The sequence below is a fragment of the Lactuca serriola genome, chromosome 1 (genome assembly GCF_051521515.1).
Source record: "Lactuca serriola cultivar US96UC23 chromosome 1, Lser_US96UC23_V15, whole genome shotgun sequence".
Lineage (NCBI taxonomy): Eukaryota > Viridiplantae > Streptophyta > Magnoliopsida > Asterales > Asteraceae > Lactuca > Lactuca serriola.
The window spans coordinates 204,498,554-204,518,042 of NC_136408.1; the positions used below are offsets into that span (position 1 = coordinate 204,498,554).

The 19,489-nt window shown below is 39.2% G+C and overlaps 1 protein-coding gene and 1 pseudogene across 1 annotated transcript; one reads left to right on the top strand and one right to left on the bottom strand.

Moving 5' to 3' along the window:
* Positions 1-11,801: 11,801 nt before the first annotated feature.
* LOC145065559 (uncharacterized) lies at positions 11,802-13,796 on the bottom strand. The gene is made up of 2 exons (XM_079012584.1): positions 13,365-13,796; positions 11,802-11,900 (listed from the first exon to the last, which is right to left on the bottom strand). The coding sequence occupies exons 1-2, from the start codon at positions 13,794-13,796 to the stop codon at positions 11,802-11,804; spliced, it is 531 nt and encodes a 176-aa protein (XP_078868710.1).
* A 4,182-nt stretch (positions 13,797-17,978) lies between these two features.
* Positions 17,979-18,076, top strand: LOC145080843 (small nucleolar RNA R71; annotated as a pseudogene).
* The last annotated feature ends 1,413 nt before the right edge of the window (positions 18,077-19,489 follow it).

A 19,489-nucleotide genomic window follows, 5' to 3' on the forward strand; every position in this document is an offset into this window, starting at 1 on the left:
TTCCACCCATGGCAAACCGTCCTGGTATTGTTACTTCCCCTATAGAATTTAAGATTTTACAGGATACCTATGTGTTTTCTTCTGTCGATGGCATGGAGCTTCGGACTACCGACTCGATGATCTTGTCACCCCTCCCCCCGGGAGGTTACCATGTACTTGAAGACCTTCAATAATGGGCGTTGTCTTCTTATGACTGAATTTTAAGAGGAGCTGCTTCAATAAAATGATTGCAGTACTTAGATGCTCACTCTGAATATTGTCAACAAGATGGTGGCTTTCGAGATGATTTGTTGGGACAACAACATCCTACCTAACTCCATCATCTTCATAGTGCTAACGGGGATAAGTTCACGTTCTACGCCCGTCGTGATGGCCACGTCTTGGTTCGTGACGGCAAGACCCCTCAAAACTAGCATGATAAATGGTTTTAGGTTAACCAGGAGGGAATCGATCATGGACATTATCAAGTGAACATGTCACAAATAACATTTTAGCTAAGAAATTCTATTCTCAGGTACTCATTCAACTATTGTACAACATGTACCATAAGTGAATATCACTAAATGCTCATTCAAGTACATCTCTCATGTTCAACTAAGGGTTGGAAACCCTAGAAATCTCGGTTCAAATTTATTATGGACTAGGATCCTCTTATTGGGCCTTTTTGGGCCAATAAAATCTAAATTAGACTATTTTGGGCTTAGAAATCCTAATTGGATTCTAAATGGACCCAATTCATAAATCTATAACATTTTGGACCATTTAGGTCTAGAATGATTCATTCTAACCCTAATCAGTGTCACTAGGACAGTACAAAAGAATTACGATTGTTGGGCAACATAGGTGGACTTAGAGACATATAGTCAAAACTGGGAAGATATAGCCTGATCAACTATATTATCCGAGGGTTGACTAGCATGTGCCTAAGTGTAGTTGTGTGGTCGCAACAAGTCTAAAATCTTACCAACAATACCACAATGAGAACAGTAGAACATAACATTAAACTTAGAATACTATAGGGGTATTTGGTGTTACTAGAAGTACTTTATACTTGAAAACTAAAACGGGATCTTCATTACTAAGTTGATAGTTGCTAAGTGATACACTAAGGCTATATGTAACTAGGATGTTATAGACTTAGAATCTGTGAAAATTTTGCTTTACCCCTATTCTGTGTGAATTTGGAGTTAAGGTCACTTATTCGAAGGCCTATCCTGTTTCGATTACATATAACTGGTATGCACTTCACAAATAGTGATGTAACTAATGAAGATTTTCTAAATAATTAACTAGATAGTCCGTCTAATAGTTATTTTCTTACCCTAATTCTCGCGTAGATAACATGGCTGGACTCCATCTCCATGGCAACCGGTACCTTCCGAATGAGGTCATTGCTGGATGGTTTGAAGAAGAACTAGAGAATGATCATCCTATCCCTATGAATGATCACCATGATGAATACCTTTCGGACGGTGTTAACTCCGAACCCGAGGTTGAGAACCTACCCCAGGCAGCTCATTTTCCAAATCCTAACCCTCTTCCGACTTTTCATGGGCCGACGCCTCAGTGGGTGGAATGCTTGGAAGCATGGAGCCAAGGACAAGATCAGCCCATTCCATTTAATGGTGACCGAAGCTTTTATGACCTGAGCAATGGGGGCTCAGCAGACACAGTCTTGCCAATCTTGGTCCACAGAGTGGCTCAAAATGAGATTCAAGGCAGGACCGCCCTACATCAGATGACAGAAGTTGTCGCCGATGCGAGAATGCATACCCTCCGCACCATTCGCATGGAAGATGCTCGTGAGAGATCTGAGAGAGACCATGAAACCCTGCTGCAAGCACTGGCTAAATCACGAGCCGAAGTCATAGAACTCCGAGTACGCCAAAGGGTGTACGAAAGACACCTACTGGATGTGGAACGCCAACTGGCTGAACTGAGAGTTCACCAGAGGGATGACCGTCGCCAATAGTAGATGCCTTACTTTATTTTCCTTGATAAAAGGAATCGTTTTCTATCTATGCCCGATGTGGCATTTTCTATGAAACTATCTTGTACAATAAGTACTTTAGTTAGGCCTTTATGCTTTCAAGGACTATCTACTCTAGATATGATGTAAGACCTATTACAAGGTCATTTTTCCCGAATTCTTACGTCATGAATATCAAAGATATTGATAGTCGGCTAACTTCTGTGTCATTCTTTATTCAAGTACTCTCATCGTACTTTCATTTGAGTATATCTGAAACATGATTTAGTCAAGACATTGGACTATAGCAATTTAGCTCCGGAGACATTTCCAAGTCTGTTCTAGTGGTTGGAGCATGTTATTCACCAACCAACGATACCTCGGCTTGAACGACAAGCGTCTTGAGACCATTCTACGAACTTACTTCCAACTCATTACTAGGACTGCATCATAGGGATGTAGGTCAAACTTTCGAGAACATACTCTTACTCTTTACTTGAACAATCGAAGTACATCTGGGGTCAACCAGAATCGCTCACAAAATCCTTATCTTTCGTGGCACAGAATCATGTCGTCATCCGGAAACAATCAGCCGAGCAACGAAACCCCTATCCTCCATATCGACGACACTACGTTACAAGCAGTAGTAGCAGCTGATGTAACAACTTTCCTTACACACATCAACTCTAGCAACACAAGCAAGACTGACAAAGGAGTCGAGAGTTTCGATTGTAGTACCAAACCGGGAAACCAACAAATGACAACAGTCACGGACCTACAATGCTGAAAAACTGAGAGGAATAAACAAAAGCGCCAATCCCAAAAGGAGCGCAAGAGATCCCAAAGACTTTCCATGCCACAAAAACAAGTGGCAACTCCTGCAGAACTTTTTAGGAGGCAATTTCCAAGGTGGAGTAATGAGGAAGACACTCGTGTCCATGTAACTCTTACTAAACACCTCACTCCCACCACGAATGCTAGTGCTAGCCAGTCATGCCATCAATGCGGTGAGATAGGGCACTTCAAGAAGGATTGTCCTATAACAAAGAACTCCGGTGCAGACGGCAGAATTCTAAGGATCACTGCCGCAGGGGAGACTACTCCAAGCCCACGTAAAAGTAATAAAGGCGTTTCATTGTAACAGACTTATAAACCGTTTTAATTTAGTGTGACTCGAGTGTTACCTTTTTAGGGAGCCCGTCAGTTAAGGGGGCCCTGTGCTGCGTATACTTGTCTTTTGTAGAATACCTTGTTCGCAGAAATAGTCTTATAGTAAGTCTAAGGTACTGTAACTCTGTTGATGGTTGCACGGTTGTGTTTGTCTGTAACGCCTTATGTTCAAATCTAATGTCTTTAAGTTTCCGTATGATCCTGACATTATCATACGACTAGATTCAATTTGATCCGCATAAACCAGCTTCATACGTACACCTCTTTCTTCGAAATCTCCTTTCCAGCGAAGCCGTCATATCAGAACACCGAAGTACTCATGCATGGAGTACCTCATAGTTATTTTCCTTTCCGAAGAAATCCCCGAAGTACCATTCATACAGTACGTCAAGTTCAATCCAAAGATCCATACGGTTGATCTGTTGCCGAAGAATGTATACATAGGGGTGATATATAATCAAGGTTCTACAGGTTTAGAATTGATGATTCCACTTTAACTTCTTTTTCCATGATGGGATGTGAGCTTAAAGAAGAATCAGTTATTCGACTATCTTTTCAATCTTAATTATATACGACTCGTATACACGAGATTGTGATCGTTGAGCCATGTATGAATTCTAATATGAACTTCAGGACAGAGAACTGCCCAATGCTACGAGTAATTGCATCGTCTTGTGAACAAACTTAGAACCCAATATGACTCGTGTAACCAAATCGCCCTATCGTTTAGCACCTGCAGAGATGCAAGAACTGTCCGGTCAACTTAACAAACTGCTCAGCAAGGTCTTTATAAGACCAAGCTTCTCACCCTGGGGAGCTCCAGGGAGCTCAACAAGCTGACGGTCAAAAATCGTTACCCTTTTCCTCGGATCGATGATTTGTTTGACCAATTTCAAGGGGTGAACTTCTTTTCAAAAATCGAATCGAGATCCGGATATCGCCAACTACGAGTGCTAGGGGAGGATGTTCCAAAGACAGCCTTCCGAACTCGTTATGGACACTACAAATTCGTAGTGATGCCGTTCGGATTGACAAACGCGTCTGCAGTATTCATGAACTTAATGAATAGGGTGTGTCGTCATTACTTGGATCAGTTCATCATCGTCTTCATCGATGACATACTTATCTACTCTTGTAGTAAGGAGGAGCATAGTCAACATCTGCGACAAGTCCTCAAAACATTACGTTCGGAGAAACTCTGCGCGAAGTTCTCGAAATGAGAATTTTGGATTCGACGAGTTGAATTCTTAGGGCACGTGGTTAGCAAAGAGGGTATACACGTGGACCCTTCCAAAATCAAGGCCATTGAGAACTGGTCAGCACCGAAGACGCCTACAGAAATTCGTCAATTTCTAGACCTCGTTGGCTATTATCGCAGGTTCATTCAGACCTTCTCCCACATAACGAAACCTCTTACAACACTGACCCAGAAGGGCGTGGCCTTTGACAGGGAAGAGAAGCAGGAGAGAGCATTCCAAACGCCCAAACGAGCATTGTGTACCACACCAATACTATTCCTTCCCGAAGGAATAGAAGACTTCGTTGTCTATTGCATTGCATCGAACCAAGGGCTCAGATGTGTTCTTATGCAGCGAGGTAAGGTCATCGCCTATGCCTCGAGACAACTGAAGACACATGAGGTCAACTACACGACCCACGATCTTGAACTAGGAGCAGTTGTGTTTGCTCTGAAGATCTGGAGACATTACTTGTACGAGACGAAAAAGCACTATCTTTACAAACCACAAGAACTTACATTAGGGAGATTGTAAGACTGCACGGTGTTCCCTTATCCATTATCTCAGATAGAGATAGTAGATTCACTTCGAGGTTTTGGCAGTCGTTACAAAGTTCCCTAGGAACTAGGCTGGACATGAGTACAACCTACCATCCACAAACCGACAGACAAAGTGAGAGAACTATCCAAACCTTGGAAGATATGTTGTGAGCCTGTGTGATAGACTTCGGGAAAGCATGGGATACTCATTTACCCCTTGTCGAATTTTCCTACAACAGCAGTTATCACACGAGCATAAAGGTTGCTCCATTCAAGTCCCTCTATGGACAAAAGTGCAAATCCCCTCTGTGCTGGGTTGAGGTTGGTGATACCCAATTAGCTAAAGGACGAGTTCTTGAAAGCACTCTCATAGGTCTGGAAATCATACGGGAAATGACGGAGAAGATCGTTCAAATCCGTGAATGACTGAAAGCCTCCAGAGACCAACAGAAAAACTACACTGATAAACGTAAGAAACCGTTGGAATTCCAGGTGGGTGACCGTGTTCTATTGAAGGTCTCACCCTGGAAGGGCTTGATACGCTTCAGAAAGCGTGGAAAGCTAAATCCAAGGTACATTTGGCCTTTTGAGATTCTCGCAAGAATCGGCCCTGTAGCTTACAAACTTAACTTACCACGTGAACTCAGTAACGTACATTCTACCTTCCACGTATCGAACTTGAAAAAGTGTCTGTCAGATGAGAATCTTGTTATTCCACTCGACGAGATCGAGATCAATGAGAGCCTCAATTTCGTGGAGGAACCAGTAGAGCTCATGGACCGAGAGGTCAAGCAAATGAAACAAAGCCGCATCCCGATTGTGAAGGTTCGCTGGAATGCCAAGCGGGGACCGGAATTCACTTGGGATCGTGAGGATCAGATGAAACTGAAATATCCTCATCATTTTGCTTAGTTATTTGTAACTACTTTATTTGCTTAGACTTTAATTTCGGGACGAAATTCCCTTTAATAGGGGGATGATGTGACAACCTGGAATTTTCATTCGGCCAAACCCTAAAAGTCAATCACTTCATATAATAAGTCAAGTTCACTTTTATTTGTTTTTAGGAAATTTAAGTTCGTTTGATTATTTTAATAATTAATCTTTAAATGAACGGGTGAATGGATGGGCCGTCTCGGGTCTTGAAATTTCAAAACCGTGAATACCACGTAGCTTAGAAGTTCACGGCCAAAGTTTTATGTTTGGGCCGTAAACTCCCTCAAAAACCGTAAACTCATGCTTAAGCATGATTTTACTCCCCAAAGAACATCACTTTTCATTTTCACCCTAAAAGAGTAAACTCCAAACACTCTCAACTATCATCCCGGTTTTCGCCCGATTTCCCGAAAACATAAGTACTTCTTGGCTTAATTAGTTGTTATATCACAACATCTAGTGATTATACATCCTTTAATCCATCAAATTTCATGTTTTGATTAGATTTCCAAAACACCAAGAACACACACTAGTGTTCTTGGACTTTAAGTTCATTTAAAGCTTCCACAAAGTAAGTACTTCTATCCTAAAGTCATTTAAAGTTTTCTATACATATTAATATCAAGGAAAAGTCCCAAGAACACCAAGAACAAGGTGTTCACGGTTTTGGGAGGCTCCCAAAACCGTAAACACCAAGTATAGTGCCAAAGGGTGCTTTAGGGTGTCTAGATGCTTCACAATGCCTTAGGGACTTGTCTAGATCCATCCTTGATGAGTTTATCACACAAAAAGCACAACAACCTCACATTTATATGTGTTTATCGTTTGGGGATCTCCCAAAACCGTAAACACCTTAAAAGTTGTATAAATGTCCCATATTTATTCCTTATGCCTAGAATCTAACCTAGACTATTACCATGATGAGTTAAGGACTTGAAAACCCCCAAATACCATAAACATTAGGAGTTTATGGTAGTAAACTCAAAGGAAAATGGTAATAGGACCGTAAACTCCATTTAGGAGTGAAATGGTGCCCTAGTCCCTTCCATGGTCATATAGATCAAGTGGAAAAACTTCTAGGGACTCTTAAAGCTTCAAACAACAAATGGTCACAAAGGGGGTGAGCTTACGACCGTAAACCCTTTTGCTATGACCACAAAACCGTAAACTCCTTAAAGGAGCGTTCCTTGAACCCCAAGCACACTAGCCTTTCCCTACAACACTTATATGCAATCCTTGGGACTTATAACACTTATATAAGGTGTTTTAAAATGTCCTAGAGTGTATTGACTTTTTTTATTAGTTGTTTAAAGTCTAATTGGATACATATATGTGATATTATATGATAACTAGGATCATAGAGTGTGTTCAAGACTTCACTTGACACCTAGCAATCCTACATCTTCAGTTCATCCGTACCACTCACTATAGGTGAGTTCATACCCCTTAATCAATGGTTTAAATGTTTTTAAATGCTTTTATGGGGGGATACAAGTTGAATACTTATAGTTATTACATCAATCACATGTTCAAACTGTGATTTTCTTACTGTTCAAACTGTTTTGCTTCAAACTGTTTTACAAATTCTTATACTTATCAAATACATTTACTTAAGCTCTGTTATACTTATTATCAATTGCATGTCCATGTATGTATAGTTATATAAGCAATGTTTAAAAGGCTTAGGAAGGCCTGCCCTCCTTATTTCCTTTTCGCCGTTGAGATGTGGTCTGGTGGGGTATCGGGTATCCATCCGAAGGTCGTTTAAATATTAGTTATATATCATGTGTACATATATAGTCACAAAGGTTCTTCCATTTCATTCAATACCCTTGGGTAGCAAGGGTATAGTTCCATGTGCATACATACCAGTTACATCACTTGTAAGTTACCATAGGGGTAGCACAGGAGGATACTAATACTATTACTAGAACAATGAAACATACAATGAGTCAGTTCATTCATCAGTCAGTACGAGTAATAATAATAATAATGAGTTTAATAACAGTACATTCATCCCAAATAAAGACAAGAAAATCAAAATAAAAATAAAAAGAAAAAGTCTTCATCACACAACCATAAAAATAAAAATCAAAAGAGGATCTCACCAAAGTTCACTGCGGGGGCGGCTGTGGTGGATATCGTGGGTATGGTGGAGGATACCCAAAGATCGATCCAGCTAAATCACCAAATCAAACGGTGTCTATTGTAGCTGGTGGTGGATGATAATGCTTGTACTCCGATGGTGATGGATAGTCACTCGGGTCCCCAGATTGGTAGAAAACCAGTGCTGGTGCTCAAGATCGCTGTGGTAGATCAATGTCTATCGGGTCATGATGTACACGACGCATCTATAAGCCGCATCTGTATAGTGCTCCTGCTGGTACAGCTGACGGGTGGCAACACTATAAGTGCTGTCAGCTGTAATGCTAACCTATTGCATCTGTCCAGTAAGATCAGCTAGTGTCGTGTCGACACCCTCCATCCATATATTTGTTCTCCCCATCCAAGCCTGCACCTCCTGGTTATGCATGTTTTTCCTCCCCACAAATTCCTCCCAAGCTGCCTGCATGTTCCATCCCTGACCTGCTGTTTGTCCTTGTTGCTTCTGCTGATCCCCCTGAAAATCACCACTCCAAGTGGTGTCGTGTACGTCAGGTTTTGGCAGAATCCAACAGAGTATGTCTCCCATTTATAGTTTAAAATGATATGTGTCTAAACGAAGTAGTAGTGGGGCGAAGGATACGCTGGTATGAGGTAACTCATGGGACCCTATCCTATTCCCCAGCTCCTTAGTCACATATGTCGATATTAGAGCAACATGGGGGTGGTGACTTTATGTTGGATATCAAAACAGGACCATATGTTGCACATAACATTATATGCATAAGAATTAAAGATGGATCCTACCATCAATCCATATAATACATATAAGTCTTGTGTCCTCACCGCCCTGGGATCACTATTCCTCGGGTTCACATTTTCCTTGATAATGTTATGCAATGCTTTTGCTAAAGGTACCACCTCGCGGAACCTGTCGTATGCCTTCGTCCCCTGAAGGAATACCGTGTGATATACTTACGTCATGATAACCCCAAGGTTACCCCCTCCCTCTTATCAATACATCTATACTCAGTCGGCCGATTCTCAAGATCATGCAAATGATATCCAGTATCTACATGAAACATGTCCCGAATACCCTGCACAGTGATCACTATATCATGAGTACGAATTGTACCAATCAGCTGTAACTCCTTCGGCCTACCAGGCACCTCGACACGTCGAAGTGTCCTCATCCATTCCCGCACTATATCGACATAAATTTGTGTGGGATTAAAGTCCAATGCTCTAATCCATCCATAGCGATTAAACGTCTCCATAATATTATACCCAGTGAAGCACAGTCGCTCCACCATGTACGCTACAATAAAACCCGTAATCGGATGAGTCGCCTCATAAACTATGACAACCCGAGAATTTCTTTTGTTCAAACCGTTTAGTATTATTTTGGGTCTAACGGAATATTCTAAGCTCAGTTCAATCAGGTTTTGGATTCAAAAACGAGGTTTTCAAAGTCAAAGCATAGCATCCGGGCCAAACACCCCTTCGAGAGGAGTGTACGACCGCAAACTCGAGTTTACGGCCGTACACCCCCACCCCACCCCTTGGCCGAAAACACTACCCTATAAATAGGGTACATAGTCTTCATTCCATACTTTACACACTCCAAGGGCTTTCTCTCTCTACTCTCTCTCTACCTTCATCGAAAATTCTTCAAGATCTTCAAGATGTAAGTGTTTTCCCACGTTGATTGTTGCTACATTCCTTATTATAGTGATAAATACATGTTTCATCTCATGAATTTCATCTTTCTCTAGATTTTCTCTCCCACCAAGAACACCAAGAGCACACACTAGTTCTTGGTGGCTAAAAACCTCATTCCAAGCCTCTCAACAGTAAGTAACTACCATCTATGCTTGATATCTACTAGAAAACTTTGATAATCACCTAAAAATCGACCCAAACGCATGAACACAGAAGGTTTACGGTCGTATACCATGTGTACGGCCGTACACCCTTCATTGGCTGAGAACTCCAGTTGTAGTTAATTATTGATCTTAAACCCTTCCTTAAGCCAGGCATGGGACATAGAACACTTCCAAGAGGCTAGAAAGGACCTAGAAACGCCACAAATCACACTTTTCCTCGAGTGTTTACGGCCGTAAACTCATGGGCAGTAAACTCATGGGTTGTAAACCCATGGACCATAAACCCATGGACCATAAACCCTGTTGGGCTGCAAACCCCTGACTGTATACTCATTTTACGGCCGCAAACTCCCCATTTTCAAATCACATGTGATTCTAACACTTAGTTTCAAGTGTTTCCTAGACCCTAAGGTGATTTCGTTTCGTAACTAATAAGTGTTACGCCCTTACCTAATACATGTATATGCTGCTATATGTTAAATAGGATCTGTTTGTGCCCGAGGTTTCTTTTGGCACTCAACATTCCTACCGACATACCTTCGAATCCCACGTCAAACTGTGAGTTCATACCCCTACGCTTTTTCCGAGTTTTCCATGTTTTCAATGGGGGGGATACAAGAAAAAGTACAAGGAAACTTGTGCTCAAAGTATATTATTTTATGTTCAGAATTCTTTTAACACAGAAAACAGTTTTACCAAACGATTAAGAAATCAACTCGTAGAAACAGTTTTCAAAGCTAAAGCAATGAACTCGTGAATCATATTGTAAAATGTGTTATTTTATAAAGGATTCATACAGATCATAAACAGGATTTTCAGTATTATTACTTGTAAATTGTTAGTCAAAAGTTGGAGACACGTCCTTGGTAACACCCCCACATAATCAGGGTGTAGGATTAGCACTTGTAACCAGAATCTCTTGGAGGGAGAACGTGACTGTTGTGTATAGATCTATACGGAACCGATAATCCCGCACTTTACTGCTGACTACAGTTGGACCGAAAAGTCCAGGGGTGACAAAGTCATAAAAAGATACTGGCCCCGTTACGTGCCATATCAAGTCTAAGTACGGTTATGACACTTGCAACCTAGATAACAATAATTTACTTTTGTAATAATGAATCAAGTGAACTAACCTCAAAGTAATAACCAATTTGATTACTAGACGGTATTAATAGTACCTTCAAGATTTAGTTCAATACATTTTCTTTTACTAGTTTTATTTATATAATAAAGCTAACTTACCTCACTGGGAGTAACCAGGTTTTTTTTTTTTTTTTTTTTTTTTTTTTTTTTTTTTAAACTACATTTATCAATATAAGTATGGTAGATAGTTGTACACCTCGGCTCAGAACTGATAACTAACCATCAACTTTTAGGGAAAATATAGGATTTTCCCGGGATAACTCGGTATTTCATAAACGGATTGTTTTTTACATATAACTAATGGATATTCATATTCATTCCATGACTCCTTGGATTGTACATATCTTGTATGAATCTGAGAGTCATGGAAGGAATGGGCTTTCAAATACATTTTTCATAAGAAAATATAGGATTTTCTTGAGGAACACTTTTCAAAAGGATTCAAGGAAACATTTTCCACCAAAACTTAATGCTTATGAACTCACCAGCTTTTTGCTGATATTCTTTCAAAACTTCTTGTATTCTCAGGGAATTAGTAGTCAGGTACTTCCAGGACTTTTGGAGAAGTCGGCGTGTAGAGTCTCGTGTTTCTATTTTACTTTTGCTAAGAAACAAAACTTTATACTAAGAAAATGTAAACCTTATTCATATATGTATTCGATGTTTGGTTGTGTTTACTATGCTTTCTATGATACAACTGTTGTGATACTACGTATGACGTCAATCACCCCCGAACGTTTCCACCGTTTTGGTTTGGGGGTGTGACATAAACTGTTGGGCGAACGTTATCTGGATGCTCATGCAATGTCTGATACTATGGGTTGAAAGCCATAGGTACATTTGGCTCCAGCTGTCTAGTTGGTTGTCTTGCTGCACTGCTTGATGATGCCACCCTTGATCTCTTTGTTGACATCTACAAAATCAATCACCCACAAAACACAACCTGCCATTAAACATATCAAATGTCATAAAAATAAAACAAATAATTCAGTTGGAAAGCTGTTCCAAACAAAGTTAATTTAAATGCAGTCTGAATAAATAACTGTTTTAAGTCATGTTATGTTTTCAGTAACTAAATATTTTTCAAAAATTTATCCAATAAGTAAAAACATAGCTAAACCAAAGGTTAACTGCAACCAACAAGTTCTAACTAAAACCAGAACATAACTATAACAAGTAAATATTCAAGCTAACAATGCAATGTCAAAATCCAGTGTCATTCTGAGAATTTCTAAAAACTTGAATTTTTAATCTAAGCACAATTGTAAACATAAGAATGATTTTCCAACATTATATGTGCTTTTATTATTATTATTATTATTATTATTATTATTATTATTATTATTATTATAATTAATAACAAAAATTCAATTTTCAGAAAAATTCATAAATGACACATGCAACTTGTTTGGAACATCCATCTAGCAACAACAAACATTTATCCATAAGATTTCACACCATTCTTTGCCAATATTCTCAAAAAATTTGAAAATTTCTAGTATATATGAGCATACCAACAAAAATTCGAAATTACCCTAAAGAATGGAGTTTTGAAACACATACCTTGTTGAGACTGTGTTGCTAATGAAGAAGAAGCAAAAACTTGAAGCAAAAATCCAAAATAAGTTAAAATTTTGAAACCCTAGTTTTTGTGGGTTTTGAAGTTGGCCCCAAATAAGGGATTAGAGTGTGTAAATCCTGCAATGTGATGTTTCATACTTAATTTCTTGAAGATTGCAACAAAAATCATGAATTTCGGTTCAGTTTTGGCCAAGAAATCACAGAAAATAGGCAAGAACATGTGGGTTTTCGGCTATGGTAGTTTAGAGAAGAAGGAGACCAAGAATTATGTAGAAAACGTCATAAAATGGATGAAAAACGCGTTGGCGTCCTGGCTAGCGTCTTAGACGCATCCTAGGACGTCTCTCACAAACAGGGGCATTTTGGTAATTTCGCGAAGGGATTTCACTGGTGGAAAAATACGTGACGGTCTGTCGGCGTCTAAGACGTTTCCTAAGACGCCTGAAGGCTATTTTTTATTTTTATGCTGTTTTTCGCGTTTTTGACTATTCGGAAATGTTTTTCGGGTATTTTTCAAGATTTTTTTTAAGTTTTAAGAAAAAATTAAATACCCCTCCCTAACTTTAAACCTTGGATTGTCCTCGATACAAAAAGAATTAACACACACAAAACGAAAAAAAAAACACTATACTGCGGGTTGCCTTCCGAAAAGCGTTAAGTTTTATGTCTTCAGTCGGATGGTTTACCTCAACTAAGTTGTTTATGAATATTGTGGTACCTCGAGCGTTGTTTTCTCAATGAGTGTCGTTTCTCCATCTACCATTCAAATATAAGGTTTGAGTCTTTGTCCATTTACCTTGAATGGCTCACTGCCTTTCCTGTCCTTGATTTCAATGGCTCTATGATCCGCCACATTTGTCACCACAAAAGGTCCACTCCATTTACTCCGAAGCTTCCTGGGAAAGAGTTTGAGACGAGAGTTAAATAGCCACACCAATTGTCCTTCAACGAATAGTTTTCGGACAATATGTCGATCATGAAATGCTTTCGTCTTTTCTTTATAGATCCTTGAGCTTTCGTAAGCTTCTCTTCGAATCTCTTCCAATTCAACAAGCAAGATTTTTCTTTCCGTGTCTGCATCACTCAATTCAAGGTTAGCATTTTTTATGGCCCACATGGAACGATGTTCCAACTCCACCGGGAGATGACATGGCTTTCCGTAAACAAGCCGATATGGTGACATTCCAAATTGGCGTCTTATAGGTTGTATGATATGCCCATAATTCATCATCTAATCTTAATGACCAATTTTTTCGGTCGGGATGGATTGTCTTTTCTAAGATGCTTTTAATTTCCCTATTTGACACCTTTACTTGTCAACATGTTTGTGGGTGATATGGAGTAGCTATCCTATGTGTGACACCATAGTGTTTTAGTAACTTTGCAAAATGCCAATTTTTAAAGTGGGAACCCCGTCACTAATAATAGTTCGAGGGATTCTTTGTCTAGAAAAGATGTTTTTTCGACAAATTTACAAACAACACTATGATCATTCGTGCATGTGGCGTCAGCTTCAACCCATTTTGATACATAATCAACAGATACAAGAATATATAGATTGCCAAAAGAAATGGGGAACAGACCCATGAAATCAATGCCCCATACATCAAAAATTTCAACTACTAAAATTGGGGTCATTGGCATCATGTCCCGTCGTGAGATCCCCCCAACTTGTTGGCAACGAATACAAGCTTTAACGAACGTATGTGCATCTTTAAAAATAGAGGGCAAAAAAAACCACTTTGTCGAACCTGATGCCTTGTCTTTTGGCACTAAAATGCCCTCCACATGCATATGAATGATAATGTCTTAGATTATCTTCTTGCTCCGTATGTGGTACACATCACCTAATCACTTGATCTGCTCCAATTTTGAAAATATATGAGTCCTCCCATATGTAGTATTTTGTTTGAGAGTGGAAGAACCTCTGTTGTTGAGCATTCCAACACAATGGAGTTTCCTTTATCACAAAGTAATTCACTAAATTAGCAAACCATGGTATAGTTTTGACAGCAAGAATATGCTCATCCGGAAAATTTTCCTCAATAACTTCCGTTGAGTTATCATTATTAGTTATTCTAGATAAATGATCTGCCACAACATTTTCAGAACCGTTTTTGTCCCGAATTTCAAGATCAAACTCTTGAAGAAGAAGAATCCATCTTATGAGACATGGTTTGACATCCTTCTTTTCCAAGAGGTTGTGAATGGCACTATGGTTGGTAAAAATTACAACTTTAGATCCCCATATGTAAGATCTAAAATTTTCAAGTGCAAACATGACCGAAAGCAACTCTTTTTCGGTAGTAGTGTAATTCAATTGTGCATCCGAAAAAGTTTTGCTCGCATAACAAATTGCAACGGGTTTTTTATTCACCCGTTGTCCTAAAACTACCCCTATCACGTAATCACTCGCATCACACATAATTTCAAAAGGTAAAGTCCAATCAGGTGATTGCAAGATAGGGGCTTCAACAAGTTTATTCTTTAATGTGGTAAAAGCTTCAAGACATGATTTATCAAAGGAAATGGTGTGTCTTTTAAAAGTAGATTACAAAAAGGTTTTGAGATTGCACTAAAATCCTTGATAAATCTTGGATAAAAACCGACATGCCCAAGAAAAAAACGGACGCCTTTTACCGAAGTGGGTGGGGGGAAGAGTAGAAATAATTTGTACTTTGGCCCGGTCGACTTCAAAACCATGCCCGATCGACTCTTCTCCCAACTTAAAACCAAATTAGACTCGATACAATGTTTTAAAACTTTTCTAATTGGTCTAAGCATGTCTCAAAATATGATCCCAAAATAGAAAAATCATCCATGAAAATTTCTAATGAGTCCCCCACCATGTCTGAAAAAATAGCCATGTAAATGTGGTTTCGGATTGATCCTCGGGGTGGATGGCAATTTGATTATACCCCGAGTGTCCATCCAAAAAGCAATAAAACTTTTTTCCATATAATTTCTCAATTATTTGATCAATAAAAGGGAGAGGGAAATGGTCCTTTGACATTGCAACATTGAGCTTGCGATAATCGATGCAAACTCTCCATCCAGTGACCGGTCTTGTTGAGATGTTCTCTCCATTTTCTGTATCCACCACTGTGATGCCCGACTTCTTTGGCACTGTCTGTGTCGGGCTCACCCAATCACTATAAGATATCGGGTAGATAATACCCGCATCAGGCCATTTCAACACCTCCTTTTTAACAACTTCTCACAAATTTGGAGTGAACCTTCGGTGTGCATCTCGGGCTGGCTTTGATCTAGCTTCAGTGATGATTCGATGCATACATGTGGCTTGACTAATTCCCTTCAAGTCTGATATGGTCCATCTAATTGCTCCCTTATACTTGGAAAGCACTTTCAATAATTCTTCCTCCTGTGGACCTGTCAAATCAGAATATATGATAATTAGTAACTTCCCATTGGATCCTAAAAAAGAGTATTTAGGATGTGAAGGAAGAGTTTTAAGTTCAAGAGTGGGTGGCTCCTCCAAAAATGGCTTAAGTGGGTCCCAAAAAGTTGTTGGCAATTTTTCAAGTTGATAACTCCATGGTGGTCTCTCTTGCTCAATAACATTTTCAAATTCCTCCTCAACCATCTTGATGTCATCCAAGTCTAAAACTTCTTCCCTATCATTAGAAAGAAAAAGCTCCAACGGATTGGGGGGTAAGATTTTGGGAGTGAATTAATGCATTAAGTGATCAACCACATCCACACGATAACATTCATAATCTGATGGTGAGTTAGGAAACACATTAAAAATATTAATTCTAAGTTTCCTATTTCCAAAAGAGATATCCATTGCACCCGTTTTACAATTAATTTGTGCATTTATTTATGACAAAAACGGACAACCCAAAATAATAGAAGGCTGGATTTCTTTATAAGTGCTCTCAGTGTCAAGCACAAGAAAATCAACTGGGTAACAGAAATCTTCCACCTTAATGATGACATCTGATAATATACCCTAGGGAATTTTTTTTGACTTATAAGCCAATCGAAAAATAATATCAGTTTGTTCCAAAGTGCCTAAGTCATGTTGATCAAAAAGATTTCCCGAGATTATATTTACACTAGCTCCAAGTTCAAGGAGTGCCTTTTTGATATTAATATTACCTAGGGAATAGAAATTAAAGGTGCGCTGGGATCCTTAAGCTTGGGTGGAAGTTTATTTGATATTATGGAACTCGCATGCTCGGCTAAATCAATCTTTTTAAGGAGGTGTGCTTGGATTTTGCGTTTTGAACACACAAATCCTTAAAAAATTTAGCATAAGAAGGTACCTCCTTAATAAGCTTGTCTAATGGGATATTTATTTTAACTTGACTAAATAGATCCCACATCTCTTCCATTTTCGGCCCTCGCTTCCCAAAAGGGAAGGATGTCGGTTTCTCTAAAGCCGAAGGGTATGGTGCGGTATTAACCTCCACACCATGCTCCCCAACTTTAGACTCATCTTTACCCTTAACTACTTTTTGTTTTTCATATTTGAAACCTTTCTCAAAATCTTCTTTTTCATCAAAGATGACTTCAGTGTCACTATCATTATCTAATGTAGGAGCACTTTCCTTGTTGTCAACCTTTTTCCCACTACACAAGGTGATTACCTCATTCACTTCATGCTCTTTTCCAGGTCTTTGGGTGTGAGATGGGTTGACTGTTGTGGTGCTTGGAAACTTGCCATCTTCTCTTTTCCCAATTTGCTCCGCCAGTTGAGCAATCTGTTTCTCGATAGCAGCTATGGGCTTGGAGTTAGTGTCGGCTTTCTGATATGTTTGGGTTATGAACTCCATGATTTTGTCCAAGTTATTGCCATCATTTTCCTCCTTCTTTGATGTTCCGCCTTGGTTAAAGTTGGACAACTGGAACTGTTTTGGCTGATTTTGGTTTTGGTAATTCCCTTGACGGTTGTTATTGTAATTCCCATTGTTGTTGTAGTTCCCTCCTTGGTTGTAGTTCCAATTGAATGATCGTGGATTATTTTGGAATTGAACATAACCGTGCACTTGATTGATTTCCTCTTGACTTCTAATGCATTCATCTGTAATGTGTCATGAATCTCCATAGCTTACACATATCTTCCGTCCCTACGAAAAAAAAACACACCTTTCTCTTTGCCTAGACTAGAGAGTAGTAACTCAAATTTTTTATTTAAAGAATTAATATCATATTTGACTTCATTTTTCCAGTTTTTGTCTAGTCTAACTGATGTAGCAGATGAAACTGGGGTGTCTGTTTCTTAGCTGAGTTATTGGTTTTTGAACCATGACTCAACTGCTCCAAGAATTGCCAAGCGTCTTCACTATCTTGCATCATGATAATGCCACCAGACGAGGCATTAATCATAGTTTGATTGGCAGTGTCAACTCCATCATAAAAGAAACGTACAAATTGCCAACGGGGAAATTCATGATGTGGACATGAACACAACAATTCCTTGAGGCGTTCAAATGCATCATGAAATTCTTCATTGGGTTTTTATGCAAAATCTTCATTGCGTTCAAATGCATCATGAAATTCTTCATTGGGTTTTAATTGATCCCAAGTATTAATACTATGGGGGGCAAGAGAACTGAACCAATACTTAGCTTTTTCTTTTAAAGTGAACGGAAATAAGTGAAGTCTAAAGGAATCTCTATTAGTTCCTCGCGAAGTATTCGCGTTAGCATTTATAAAGAACTCATAGAGGTGATTTTATGGATCATCAATTTTATGGCCTCTAAAGACGGGTAAGACACTAATTAGTTATGACCTTACTTCCACATGGTGCTCATTTCCTTCCGCAAAGAGGTGAAGCATCATCATACTCTCCTGGATGAAAATGAGACACCACATATTGTCTATTAGGTTGTGGGAAGTAAAGATGAGGGAATTGATTACCTTTGTTGTAGTATCCTCCATTTGCATTGTTGAATCTACCATTTGGATTCCTTCGGTATTGATTCCCAAAGCCTTGATTTTGAACCCATCATTGTAGTCATTATTGCCACCATTGTGGAAATTTTGGTTGTTCCAGTTGTTGTAATTTCCGTTTCCACCCCGATTTCCTTGATTCCGCCTATTACCACCGTTGTGGTTCTGATTCCAACCAATTCCATTGTCACTTCCATCATCAAAATCCAAGTCATCCTCGTTACCTTTATTACCACCATTACCGAATTGACGACCAACATTTCTAGGATTTTGGTTCTGATTTCTAACATCGCCACCGTTGTGGTTTCTTACATTGCCTCCCATATTTTATGCCCAATTTCCTCCATTTCCATCATTTTGGCCACGATTGTTTCTATTCGGTTGTGGTTGTACCGGTTGGATGATTGGTGCATCGACATTATTGTTATTCCCATTATTCCCATTGTTTTCATTGTTGTTGTTTGGGAATTGAGGAGCTGGTGGTGCAACTAGTGGTGGAGGATTGTTGGCTGCATCCTTATGCCCCTCGACCACATCTTCTACGACAACGTTATCTACACTCATAGTGTTGATGTTCCTTCTGGCGACCCAATTTGAGCGAGTTGTTCATTCGATTTCCGGATCAAATGCAAGTGGTGAAGAGTGTCCACTATGTCTGGTATTCATGCACCGGTGTGCCTCCACAACACAAATAAAACAAATGTGAACTACAAATGAGAATTGAAAATGAAAGTAAAAGACTATGACTACTTAAACACAATAGTTCAAGCGCACAATCTCCCCGGCAACGGCGCCAAATTTTGATCGATGTCGTTGTATCAATCAAAATTTGACCAACTAACCTAAGTAGATGGCGTAAGTCGGGGTCGAATCCACGAGGAGTTTGTGGTCAAACTTTGTGTAAAAATAGTCAACAAAAATATATTATTGGCAATTTTCACGAAAAATATTAAATCAATGATCAAATAAAAAGCTTGGAAATTTATTAATTAAAACAAAAAT